The sequence below is a fragment of the Zootoca vivipara genome, chromosome 5 (genome assembly GCF_965207765.1).
Source record: "Zootoca vivipara chromosome 5, rZooViv2.hap1.1, whole genome shotgun sequence".
Taxonomy (NCBI): Eukaryota; Metazoa; Chordata; class Lepidosauria; order Squamata; family Lacertidae; genus Zootoca; species Zootoca vivipara.
In genome coordinates, this window is record NC_142588.1 from 15,761,700 (window position 1) to 15,774,192 (window position 12,493).

Here is a 12,493-nt window from a genome sequence, read left to right on the forward strand (position 1 = left end):
CTCACTGAGTACCACACAGAGAATTTTATCCGAGGTTACTTTCGTACTCAGGGTTTAACTTCTTATCAGTGCAAGATATATTTAGACTTTCCTAAAACTAGCAGAACTAGCTTTAAAAGTGTAGCATTTTTAGTAGATGGTCTTGCTGGCTTGTGGTACATTTTGACATTGTGTGCTCTCTTTGGGCCTTTCCAGAGAATCAATTGATTGGCATGGTTGTGGCTTATTTACTCATTGCACAGGACCCAGACAATTTTTGTTGTTGCAAGGCCAGTACTTATCCTGCACTCAAATTTGATTAACTTGTCACAGGGGTGTGTGTGTCACAATTATTCCCTAAACAAGTGGCATCTATTGGAATGCGCCTGTGGCATCACTAGGGATGAACAACTACTTTCCCTGCTGTACAAAGCCAGTGTTAGTGCTTTCATTAGCCTGAGTATAGTAAAAAGCCTTTTTTTAAAATAAAAAACATTTTATATTCAATCAACATAATGAAATCACATAATATAAAAAACAAAGAACGCAATTCATCCCTCCTATCCCTCCCCCCCACCCCCACCCCAAGGACTTCCCCCAACTTCCCCTTTTGGTTTTTTTGATACATTTATTCCTTCTGCTACTATTATTCTACCTAACTTCATAATCTCTTTTGTAGATATACTTCTAATTATTTTTCTAATTTATTTCAATATCTTTTTGCTATATTTTTCTTAATTGTGTTTATTCAAATCCTGCGTGAATCTATTCCTTTACAATTTTTTAAAAGACTGATCAACCAAAAAGGCTCTTATTAGAACTATTGTGGCATACTGGTTACAGCAGGCATCCTCAAACTTCGGCACTCCAGATGTTTTCGACTACAGTTCCCATCATCCCTGACCACTGGTCCTGTTAGCGAGGGATCATGGGAGTTGTAGGCCAAAACATCTGGAGGGCTGCAGTTTGGGGGTGCCTGGGTTACAGTGTCTAAATTAGGAAGATTTGGGTTCAATTCCTCATTCAGGCATAAAACCCAGAGGATAGCTCAGTCAATATTTCTCAGCTAATCTTCCTCTCTGGGTTGTTGTGAGGATAGATAAACAGGAGTGGGGAAGAACTGTACACCACATTGCCCTGAGCTCCTTGGAAGGAATGCGGGATAGAAACATAGTGCAATTAAAAATGAATAAAATTACTAGAGAGCCATTTTTCAAGGTACTTACAGAGGTAGACAGGAGCAAGTCTGGCTAGCCGTGACATCGCATCAGCTGCCTCCACTTGTCCCCAATCTCTCAGCAAAATGTAGAAGATATTATTCTTGGATCCAGACCCTAAAGTTCCTTTGTCCATGCTGCCAGCCATCAACTCACTATTGTGGATTGCAACGTCTGGAAAAAAAAAAGTCAGAAGCTTCTCAACCTAAGCTTCCCATTTTCAGCTTTTTCAGACTCACGACCACTTTTAGCCCCAACATGGCAACGTTTCTTCCCTTCTTTTAAAGAAACCCTTCTCAAAATAATGGTGGCAGTGCTACTTATGCAACCCAGTGTACATTAGGGCATTACCCGGTTGTGGTTCCTGGTCTGCAAATTGGAAAAGCAGTGCTTTAACACACCCAGAAACCTATATGATAAGATGCAGAAACGCTGAGAATCCAAGTTGTAAGATAGGGAGGGTGGGTGATGGAATCCAAGCATATTTCAGTCATTTCATATTTTGTAACAGTTTAAGGCCACCAGGGCATATAAACAAACACAAATTCTCAACCATGAAGGTCATGGGACCTCTTACAATTAAAACTAGTTACAAGAATATATACAAAGACTGAAACAAGGACAGACACATAACTGAGCACAGTCAAACAAGAGCCTGGCTTTCTGTATGTGAGCTATAATTCTCAAACAAGGGGATTCCTTTTCTTACTCTGACATGTCAAGGACTGCAAAGCTGAAGTTGGCTTTGCTAATTTAATAGACAAGACAAGCAGGACTGTCTCTTCATTCAACATGCACCTATAAGATGGATGTGCATTTTCACCTGGGGTCTACAGCATCCTTCAAAGGACTTTCTGCTTCAGCCACAAACAATATTGTGCTGCAGGCATCCACACCTTCCTTGGGAACATCTGCTTTTGGGCAGCAAGAAGACTTTCAAAGCAAGACTCAGCAGTATTTTCTACAACAAAAGGCCAACCAAGTAAACCTCTCCTTGTAGAACATGCTGCAAGCATTTGTCCAAATCGAGTTAACCTCTTAAACACGGCTCTCATTCCAAAAATAATCTAGGGATTGTTTAAGAGTTTGATTTCAACTAGAACAATGGTTTGAGTTTAAGTTAGTTTCAGAAATAAAAACAACCCTCCCCACAAAGCCAGATTGCTCAAGTTTTGCCCAATGTTCAGCTCCTATGAAAGGAACAATCTGCACTGTACTTGCCAAACAGTGATAATTTTCCTTAGAAATGACAGCTCTCAAGTAATTTCCTTACTAGTTGCAGATGCTGCAAGGCAGGCCAAGAGAGACTTGTACCACTTGAGGCCCATTCGTCTACCATGTATGGGAGCCACTTTGGTGCAAATTATTCTCACTTTTCTTAACTGCACAAACCAAAATGGCAGAGGCATCTGAATGCTTGGAAACTGACGTGGTACAGAAAGAGTTTGATCCATTTTCCTCTATCAGCCAGCGAATTCCTTAAGTTGTGTTATGTACACAAAGTTACTTTTTTTGGTCTGCTGAAAACATCTCACCTGTCCCAAATAATACAATAATTTTAAAAGGTCCTTTGAAGATATACTATCACTTGCTATCTTAAAAGCACAATTATTCTTTCTTTTTTCTTATCATATGTGGTGGTCTTGTGGTAAGGTTAAGGCTTACTGGGAAATGATATGCAATGAAAGGAAAAGGATGTTTAAAATAACGTTTGTAAAACAAAAAACAAACAGAAGCTTTTCTCTTGGGAATTATGGGGACAGAACTACCCAAACTGTATAGTCCCAGTAAAGGAAGAATGGACACAAAAACTTATGGAATATGCAGAAATGGCAAAACTTACCAGAAGAATAAGAAATCAAGATAACAAACTTTTTATAAAAGAATGGAAATGGTTTATTGGATATTTACAGATAAATTGCAAACAGATAAAAACACTGGCAGGGTTATTATAATAACCTACAGTTTCATAACAGTATATATTTAAAGAAGATGAATAAATGAGCAAGTTAAGTTAATTTGGATATGCAGAAGATATTAATTAAATTTAAGGAACCGCAGAAATAGGGGGAAGGAAGTCAAGTTTTGAAACGTCAAAATGATAGTAAAATCAGTGAAATGTATAAATCTGAAAAGTATAAATGAAAGAAGAAGAAGAAGGAGGAGGAGGAGGAGGAGGAGGAGGAGGAGGAGGAGGAGGAGGAGGAGGAGAAAGCACAATTCTCCAATAAACCCAGTGGCCAGTAAGTATGTCAGAAGTTACAGTTGCCAAGTCTCAGGCTTCCCCACTACCTCCACTTACAGGAATCGTTGCTGCACAAGTCTTCTCCCTTGCCACAATACTGCTTGCCCTTGGTTCGAAGGTTGGCTTTAACAGGACAACTGTCACTAGGCTTCAGAATGATACCGAAGACCTGCTTTCCTGTCCACAGGGTAACAGGCTGGAAGAGGACAAAGAATTATGAAGACAAGCAGAAGCGTTTCCACCAAAGTTAAACATTATACTTTAGGACTCCAGACCACTTTTCCACGTCTTTTCAACTATTCCAGCTCAAGGAGCAACATATAGCTCAGCTGGTAGAGGACGAGACCCTTAATCGCAGGGTCGTGGGTTCGAGCCCCATGCTGGACAAAAGATTCCTGCCCTGCAGCGGGTTGGGAAAGATCCCTTTATGGTCCCTTTCCAGCTCTTCAATTCTATGTTTCTAAGCAATGGGATGGTGCCACGGTTTCAATCTCTACCAATCAAATTGATTAAACCAATCAACTGAAGTTTTAATCACAGATTAAAACCTGCCCTTTGTTCAATCCATGAGGCAGAGGTCAAAAGATACAGCCACACAAATATGTCTGCTCCCTTCCACCAAGTGGGAGAAGACCCGTCTCTTTGTAATCAGAATTTACAACCAAGCACTGCAGGGATGGTTCCTTTAATGGGGAAACCCTTATGGTGATCCTTTTGCCAGTAAGAATTACATTGATAACTGAAGCAGCGTGTGCTCAGCTGAAGTCAACAGAAATTTTTACAGTGGTACCTCTGGTTAAGAACTTAATTCGTTCCAGAGGTCCGTTCTTAACCTGAAACTATTCTTAACCTGAAGCACCACTTTAGCTAATGGAGCCAGCCGCTGCGGCTCCGGAGCACAATTTCTGTTCTCATCCTGAAGCAAAGTTCTTAACCTGAGGTACTATTTCTGGGTTAGCCGAGTTTGTAACCTGAAGCATTTGTAACCCGAGGTACCACTGTATCTGGTTCTTCTGTAACAGCGATGGGAACATTCATTTTTGAAGCCCAACATGGTGTATTAACTGCAGTGTAACACATTTATTGTCACAGGGGAGAAAGATGTGTTCAGCTATTGTCCAGTTTGAGACTTTGCTACCCTCCAGAAAGGCCTCTTGCCCTGCCTCAGAGCTTGCCTTTTGATACATTGCACAACAACACCAGGGAGACCCGCTCCACGTCCAAGCAAAAGAACTTCACCAATTTATTACTGACTAAACTCAAGCGTGCACTCTTTCACCAAGACGTTCCATACCTTGAGAATTGCTGGCGGTGGGAGGCGAACTTTTATTTTCTCATCCTTGCCAACCAGAATAGAAGCGATAATCTGACAAGCTTTAGCTCGATCGAAGAAAGTGTCCTTGAGGGTGAGGAGGTAAGCCCCTAAAATGGGAAATACAGAACACAGCGCAAACATTACCGTATAAGAGGATAAGCTAGAAAGGGCATTGAGTAACATACGCTATACTAGCAATACATTTAAACGTAATTGGATCACACGGAACTGCAGTGGCATGAAAGAAAAAATGCACCTTAATTATCTGTATTAATATAAATAAATAAATTTCATGCGGGTTGCAATTTGGATGCTAAAGAGGCCAAAAAGTATTTAAAAAGTGAACAACAAAGGCAGCTCTCCTTGTACACATTCTACAGAGACAACAAGGCAATGATTAAGAATATATCAGCGGTGGCCACACTTAGGCCCAGGTCTTCAGTGAATAAGTTCAAATACTGATGCAATCCTGCAGACCATACAGAACCCTCCTTTGCAGAACGTTGCGCACCTCACCATATACACCCAGGCAACTCTGTGGCACACATAGCTGCCAAGTTCTCCCTTTTTTAAAGGGAAATTCCCTTATGCTGAATAGGCTTCCTCGCGAGAAAAGGGAAAACTTGGCAGCTATGGTGGCACGCCCAGAAGGGAAAGTGCTCTTCAGATGAGGCTCCACCATATCAATAACACCATGTTAATAATTCTTTTTTTACAAGGAGGTATTATTTGATCATGCATGAGTAAGGAAGATCTAAGAGGTCTTGAAAACAAATGAGTGTCTCATAACAGAGGTAAACACATATTTGACTTCAAATACAGACCTGTAAGGAAATCCTGAATTGCAGCAATAAGGGGCTCTCCGTTTCTTGGTGTTACCAAGTTTGCTTTAGTCTAGATGAGGAAAAATATATTAACTAGGGAAACACGGCACAATATTTTATAAACTCTTAATATGTACATGATCATACTACTACAAGATCTTTCTACTCCTCCCTGTGACATATATAAAAACACGTCAGATTCCAGTGCATTTTCTTAATGCAATAAATCTGTTAAGGGTTTGATAGGGCTTTACTGCCTAGTCAGTGTAGATATGATTCCATCCTGACAAGATTGTTCTACAAAAGGAATGGGGCCAAACTGTGGCCATAGGCCAAATCTGGCCCTCAGCAGTTTCTCTGCCCTGTTTTCTTTTAGGTAACTTTCCTCTGTACTTATCGCCGACTCCTTCCCCTTCCTCAAAAGGTGGAAGCATAAAGGAAAGCAGTTAGCAAAATGCACACTTTGTGCAGTTCTTAAAAGATTTCAACCAGTAAAAGAAATCAGGCAGCGAGCAGTGAACCTGCCCCATCTCAACAGGCAGTAGTACGTAATAGTAGTTTGCTTACCCCCATCAGAACAAGGGCTTCTGCTTTGGCTTCTTCGGTTTGAGGAAGATGAAGATTCATCTCATCACCATCAAAGTCAGCATTGTATGGTGTACAGACACATTCATTAAATCTGAAAGTCCGGTGTGGTTTTACTCTAGCCTGAAAAAAACATATCAGAAGGAAAAAAAATACTGTGTAAAACATACAAGGAATTCAGAACGCATCAACAGTATTTGGAAAATACTTGGAAAATTTGTGCTTTTGCCTTTACATAATTTCAGTTTTACAAAAGACAGAGAGCTGCATCAAATGACAAGTTTATTTCATTTTTGTCTGCTGGAGGCTTAAAATAATGTAATGATGTAGGCCTCATGAGCCATAACTTTACCCAACTCTTAGACAGGAGAAAACATGATGGCATTAGGATATCTGCGCTGTAAGTACAGCACAGATCTGGCATTAGGATGGGCTCACACCCTTCCATGTATCAGTTATAGGGGAAGTCTAGCAAAGAGCCACTATATGCATTAGCTTAATAATTTAAAGCATAAGGTGGGTGTACACATGTAGCAGAATGAGATGGTAGAATATACTGTACCACATCAGACTGCAAGTGGGGAATTACATATTTGAATGCTCCCCCTATGGAAGTTAGGAAAGTAAAACAGACTGGCCTAGAGACACCCCCCAATCCCACCAAAATGCTAGTTTTATACATGCAGAGAGGTCTGGGCATTTGAACCAGAGAAGCATTAAAAATGTACTCCTCGCTCCTCTGCAACCCAAAGGTGATTTTACTATCCCACTTTCCTGCATACACAGAACCAGCTTTGCTCGGGCACATATCAGAAAACTTGAATTTTAGATTTAACTGGCTAACATGGTCCAGAAAGAGAGGTGTGATCACAGAAGGACCTCCTCTGTGAATGACTACTCTTTTCCTGCGAAATGAAGAAGATCCTAGGGTTATTTTATTTATTTAGTCAAAATCCCAAGGTAGTGTGCAATATTAAGAACATAATCAATGGAGCATAATAATAAAAACATAATACGGTAGGAGACAAGGGTGGCGCTGTGGTCTAACTGAGTCTAGGGCTTGCCAATCGGAAGGTCGGCGGTTCGAATCCCCGTGATGGGGTGAGCTCCCGTTGCTCGGTCCCAGCTCCTGCCAACCTAGCAGTTCAAAAGCATGTCAAAGTGCAAGTAGATAAACAGGTACCGCTCTGGTGGGAAGGTAAATGCCGTTTCCGTGCGCTGCTCTGGTTTCGCCAGAAGCGGCTTAGTCATGCTGGCCACATGACCTGCAAAAACTGTCTGTGGACAAACGTCGGCTCCCTCGGCCAGTAAAGCGAGATGAGCACCGCAACCCCAGAGTAGTTTGCAACTGGACTTAACTGTCAGGGGTCCTTTACCTTTACCTTTTAAGCAACATAATAATAAAATAATCATAACAAAAGCTCTCCCCGCCCCACCCCCCAAATCTAACAAGCCATAGATTATTTAAAGGCATGGTTAAATAAGAGCCTTTTCACCTGGAGCCTAAAGACATGTAATGATGCTGCTAGGTGAGCCTTTCTGGGGAGAGTATTCCAGATGGGGAGCCACCACAGAAAAGGCCTGTTCTCATGTTGTTGCCCTCTGAATCTCTCAATAGGAACCAAGTCATGATCACTGCCATATCTGACTTGAATAATGTTTTACTTAGCTTGGATCTGGCGCAGTGGTAGCCATACCACACAGACAAAATTACAGAAGCTGTGGAATAGTTACTCAAGTTGGAGATGGTAGCAGGCAACATGTACTATTTGGATCATGTAAAAATCACACAATCACGCCCGAAGCCTGGCAGGCAGAAATCCGTGATCACGCTCCTTTTCTCTCGCACGAAAGCCTTAAGAACTAATGAATGTATGTGTTAGGTGACCAATTATTATTATTATGAATGGTAATAAAAATAAATACGCCCCAGGGAACCACAACAAGAAGATGCTATGCTTACTATATGAGCCATGATGCTGAGCTTGTGCAAAGAGGGTTGTCGATTGAACAGGACTATATCGCCATCTATGAGGTGTCTCTCCACAATGTCCCCATACTTCAGTTCCTGAGCCATCTTCTCACGATTTCCATATTTCAAAAACCTGGGGAGAGTGAGTGAGGGAGGGGGAGACAGAGAGAGGGGAAATCTATCATAAGAAAAAAACAATCTTAGAGGAAATGATTGCTTTCCAGTTATACAGCTGCTCTTCTACAGGACTGTAGAGCTTCCTCAGTGATAAGAAAGGAAACCACATTTTACAAGAGTGAAGGTAACTTTCTAAAGTTAGAGGGAGGATGAGAATCTATTCGTGCAAACGGGTGCAGAAAACACCAACAATTTATGAGAGTTATCACCATTAAAGAACACTTAAGACACATGTGCAAATAAAGATTTTGGAAGGGGGAAAAGCACCCATTTTTAGATGCTGCCTACTGCAACCCATACATGTGCACTCTCAGAAAGGGCATCCCCTCTTGTGTGAGAAGGAATGTCTCTTGAGACAGCACTTGCTAGCTGCAGTTTTATAAGGACTCACATTATACAACTCTTGACTTTTGAACCTATGTTGCTCAGTTAACTTGGGGTTTTTAGTTTAGTGTTTTTAATCACTTCACCTTCCCACTGAAAGGCCGCAGGCCCTAGTGCTAGTAATTATGATTATCAGCAGTTCATGGGAGAAGAGCAGAGCACTTAGCTTACCCTCTACACACTTTTGCAGAAGACCTATTTTTGAAGGTCACACGCACACAGCAACTGGATCAAAATTAAGTTTTGCCCACCAGATGTGCCACTGCTTTTCAATGCAAGTACTTAGTGAATTGTATAATGAACAAATTTTGAAGTTTACACAAACAAGACTAGCCTCTTAGGCAAGAATCAGTGAAACTGAAAAGAAGGGAAATAAAAAATCCAGATAGCCTCTCGGTATGTTCAAAGCAAGCCCTAAAGCAGGCATCCCCAAACTGCGGCCCTCCAGATGTTTTGGCCTACAACTCCCATGATCCCTTGCTAACAGGACCAGTGGTTGAGGAAGATGGGAATTGTAGCCCAAAACATCTAGAGGACCAAAGTTTGGGGATGCCTGCCCTAAAGTTTCAAATCAAGTGACTGAAGCAAAATGGGTCTATTTCAGATACAAGGCCGCACCTTTTCATCTGTGTGTGCCTCTGCTGAATGAAGTTGGCCCCAGGATGAAGCTCTGGACCATTCCGAACAAGTTTCCTCATAAAGTCAATGTTAGCTTTATTCACCTGTAATAGGAATGCTCCAGTTAAAAGTGAAAAACTCGCAAAATTCTTGTACACAGCTTTGCCAATATTTTTTTGCTGCCCTGGGTGAATCATAGTTATGTGATTTTCTGTGTATTATATACTAGGTAGCACAAACAATAACATATTAAATGATCAAAAGTTAAGTCAAGGTAGCATTTTCTCGCTGTTATTTTAAATGCCTGTCACTCCTTTGTAACAGAGATAATACGTCAATACCATTCCCTGGGCTCTCCCTTTACATCACACAACTGACAAGATGCCTCTGTTCTCTTCTTCTGCTTGGTGGTCTCTTCAAAGCATTTTGAAAACAGAGGGAGACAATTCTGGAATTCTAGCACTAGAAGACTTGCTAAGTTCCATGTTTGGGCTAGCCCAATTGCGCACATACTACAACTCTTTTCAATATTATTGGATGTAATCTATAAAAATATACATACTAAATGACCTTTCAGCTTGGCAAGAGTGCAAGGAGCAGGGGGGATGCTATTGTGAAGATACCAGATTAGCTTCTGAATTTAAGGAACAGATAACATACAGCTAAATTTCTATCAACAGGACATGGGCCTGTCCTTTACATGGAATGATACCAAGAGCAAGTCTGACATTCCTCTCTTTCCCAAGTAAAGCCTGGTGATTCAAACAAAGCTTGAGATCTGATCTTGATAGAACCATGAGCAGACTCTCTGGAAGCTACTACGCAAGGGATGGCACCACACAACAGAAGATTTCATTTTCTCCCAATTACCTTCTCAGGAAATGTTAGTATTTTTGCAACATGTACAGGCACAGCCACTTCATCAATGCGCAGGTTTGGGTCAGGCGAGATCACCGTTCTGCCCGAGAAGTCCACTCGCTTTCCAGACAAGTTTCCTCTAAACCGACCTTAAAGGAAGTGGAGGGAGGCGAGAAAAGAGAGCAAGTTGTATTGGTACAGGAAGGATGTGAAATTAAGGTGGGGGCAAAACCATGGAGGACATTAGGTATAATGCACAGCAGCCTCCATAGCACAAAATATAGCAGACTCAACTGTGCTCATTTCGATTTACCAATAGCATCAGGAAATAAATGTTAATGTGCACAAATACACTAGTAGCCCGTTGCCAAGCGCCTTGACAGTCAGCTGCAGAGTCCGCCTGGCAAGTCAAACAGACAAAAGCTACAAAGCCCATATAGACCGTTACGATATAACAGCACCGTTCGCAATACATGACCCCAGAGGGATAGTCTATATCCCACTTTCAGCAGTTGGTAACGGAGCTCAACACACAAATGAGTTTGCTTTCGTTACTTCCCCCTCAAAACTGCTTTGGGAAGCAAGATTAAAATCCAAGAAATAAATGTAATCCCGAACAGCGTTTGGAAAAGGTTCGGCCCACAGCTCCAGAATGAACATCTGTCAGACTAGCCAATACTGGGGCTACATGGACAAGACTTAGGGGGGCTTCACATGTTCAGATGTGATAGCTGCAGGAGCCAGAGATTATGCTGAAACACCTACCCTGCTTTCCCTTCAGTCTTTGAACAAAGCCTCTTGTCCACTTCTTGGGTGCCATGTTGAGAGGAATGCCAGAGAGTTCACTATTGATGTACAGAGCACATTGCAGCTGCAAGAAGTCCCAGTCCTCCATTATCATCTGAGTTTTGGCTCCTGATATTCTATGCTGACCAACAACAAAACAGCCAATTCAAGAAAGGAAATTTCAAGAAAAGCAACTCCATAGTTCTAAGGAACATTTGGTAAGTTCTGCAATGATGTTCTTATGAGAATCCCAAATCAAATTTCTTTCACAAAGTTTTATTGCAAAACAAGGAAAGAACAAAAATAACCAGTAACCATTTCAGAGCAATTCTGAATATGGACTTCCAGATGTGAACTCAAGATCTGAGAATTAAGAACTTTTACCAGACCAAATATATTATAGCTGCAGTTAAGATATTTGATTAGGAATATATTCCACCTTAAAATAATCACCCCTGCAAGGTTGCCCAAAAAGAGAATTCTCTGGGGTTGAGAAATGGTTTTGTCCCTGGTCTCAGCTGTGTTTTACTCCTGTGTAAAAAAAATAATCTTTGTGAATTTGCTGATTCTGGAAGAGCCTGGTTCAATCCCTGCCCCAGTCACAAGCTCATTAAGGATGCCTGATGCAGACATAACATTATATCGTAGATATAAGCAGAAGGGATAGGAGATTTGCATGGTAGGAAAGGAGCTAAGAGGTCAGGAACTTTATAGCAACCCCAGGCCCAGACCAACCTCACGTATATATGCTTAGAATAAGAATGCAACAAAACTCAGGCACTCACAGAGTTTGAAGAGGGCCTAAATTAAGGTCTCCTATGGACACTAGCCATGCATTTTACTACAGATTCAAAAGCTAATAGTATTTAGGAGGGCATTCTAAAAAGCACTGTTAAGAAGCACAATCCATACCTACTTTAACCACTTTAATATAAAATATTAATATACTTTAATATAAAATTAAAGGCAACTCACCTTTTTGATCACATCATTGAGGAAAATTATTTCTGTCAGCTTCATCGTTAAGTCATCCTCGTTGGTGCCGGATTTTAAGTCGCTCACCACAGAGGGCCTAATGCAGAGCGGGGGGACCAAGAGTCGTGTCAGGATCAAGTCCGAAGGCTTGCCGGATTCGGGGTTCATCAAAAGCAGAGGGATATCTTCTGCGGGAATTCTCTTTAGGATATTTAAAACTACTAAAGGATTCAAGTTCTCCTACAAAACATAAAAGGTTACAGCCACACTTTTAACATCGCAGGGTGGGAAACTCAGTTTCTGGCTAGACTCAAGCCATGCCCTGTCCACTGATTTGTCATGTAGCTTTAAAACCACAAGGAAGGGTGAAATGTTGTGCCAGCATTTCATGGGCAACTGTTTTAAGGATCACAAATGTGTTCTTTACTTTCTTTAGAACACAAACGCTTAAAAGGCTTAAGTAGACATTTCTCAAACTTTGCCTATTTCCTAAAGTTACTGGGCCATCCCCCTATACAAAAAAAGTGGGTAGAACAATGGTATAAAGTACAGTACTGT

At 41.3% G+C, this 12,493-nt stretch overlaps 1 protein-coding gene across 2 annotated transcripts in view; it reads right to left on the reverse strand.

Annotated features, from left to right (window-relative positions):
* Window positions 1-12,493, reverse strand: part of POLR3A (RNA polymerase III subunit A) — a 46,816-nt gene that overhangs the window by 23,994 nt on the left and 10,329 nt on the right. For both annotated transcript variants that reach the window (XM_035137923.3, XM_035137922.3), the window contains exons 6-15: window positions 11,936-12,175; window positions 10,940-11,102; window positions 10,187-10,323; window positions 9,317-9,420; window positions 8,129-8,270; window positions 6,148-6,288; window positions 5,581-5,650; window positions 4,736-4,863; window positions 3,499-3,637; window positions 1,206-1,370 (exon numbers count right to left, since the gene is read on the reverse strand). In XM_035137923.3, coding sequence (XP_034993814.1) covers window positions 1,206-1,370; window positions 3,499-3,637; window positions 4,736-4,863; window positions 5,581-5,650; window positions 6,148-6,288; window positions 8,129-8,270; window positions 9,317-9,420; window positions 10,187-10,323; window positions 10,940-11,102; window positions 11,936-12,175 — 1,429 coding nt within the window. The remainder of the gene's footprint in view (window positions 1-1,205; window positions 1,371-3,498; window positions 3,638-4,735; window positions 4,864-5,580; window positions 5,651-6,147; window positions 6,289-8,128; window positions 8,271-9,316; window positions 9,421-10,186; window positions 10,324-10,939; window positions 11,103-11,935; window positions 12,176-12,493) is intronic.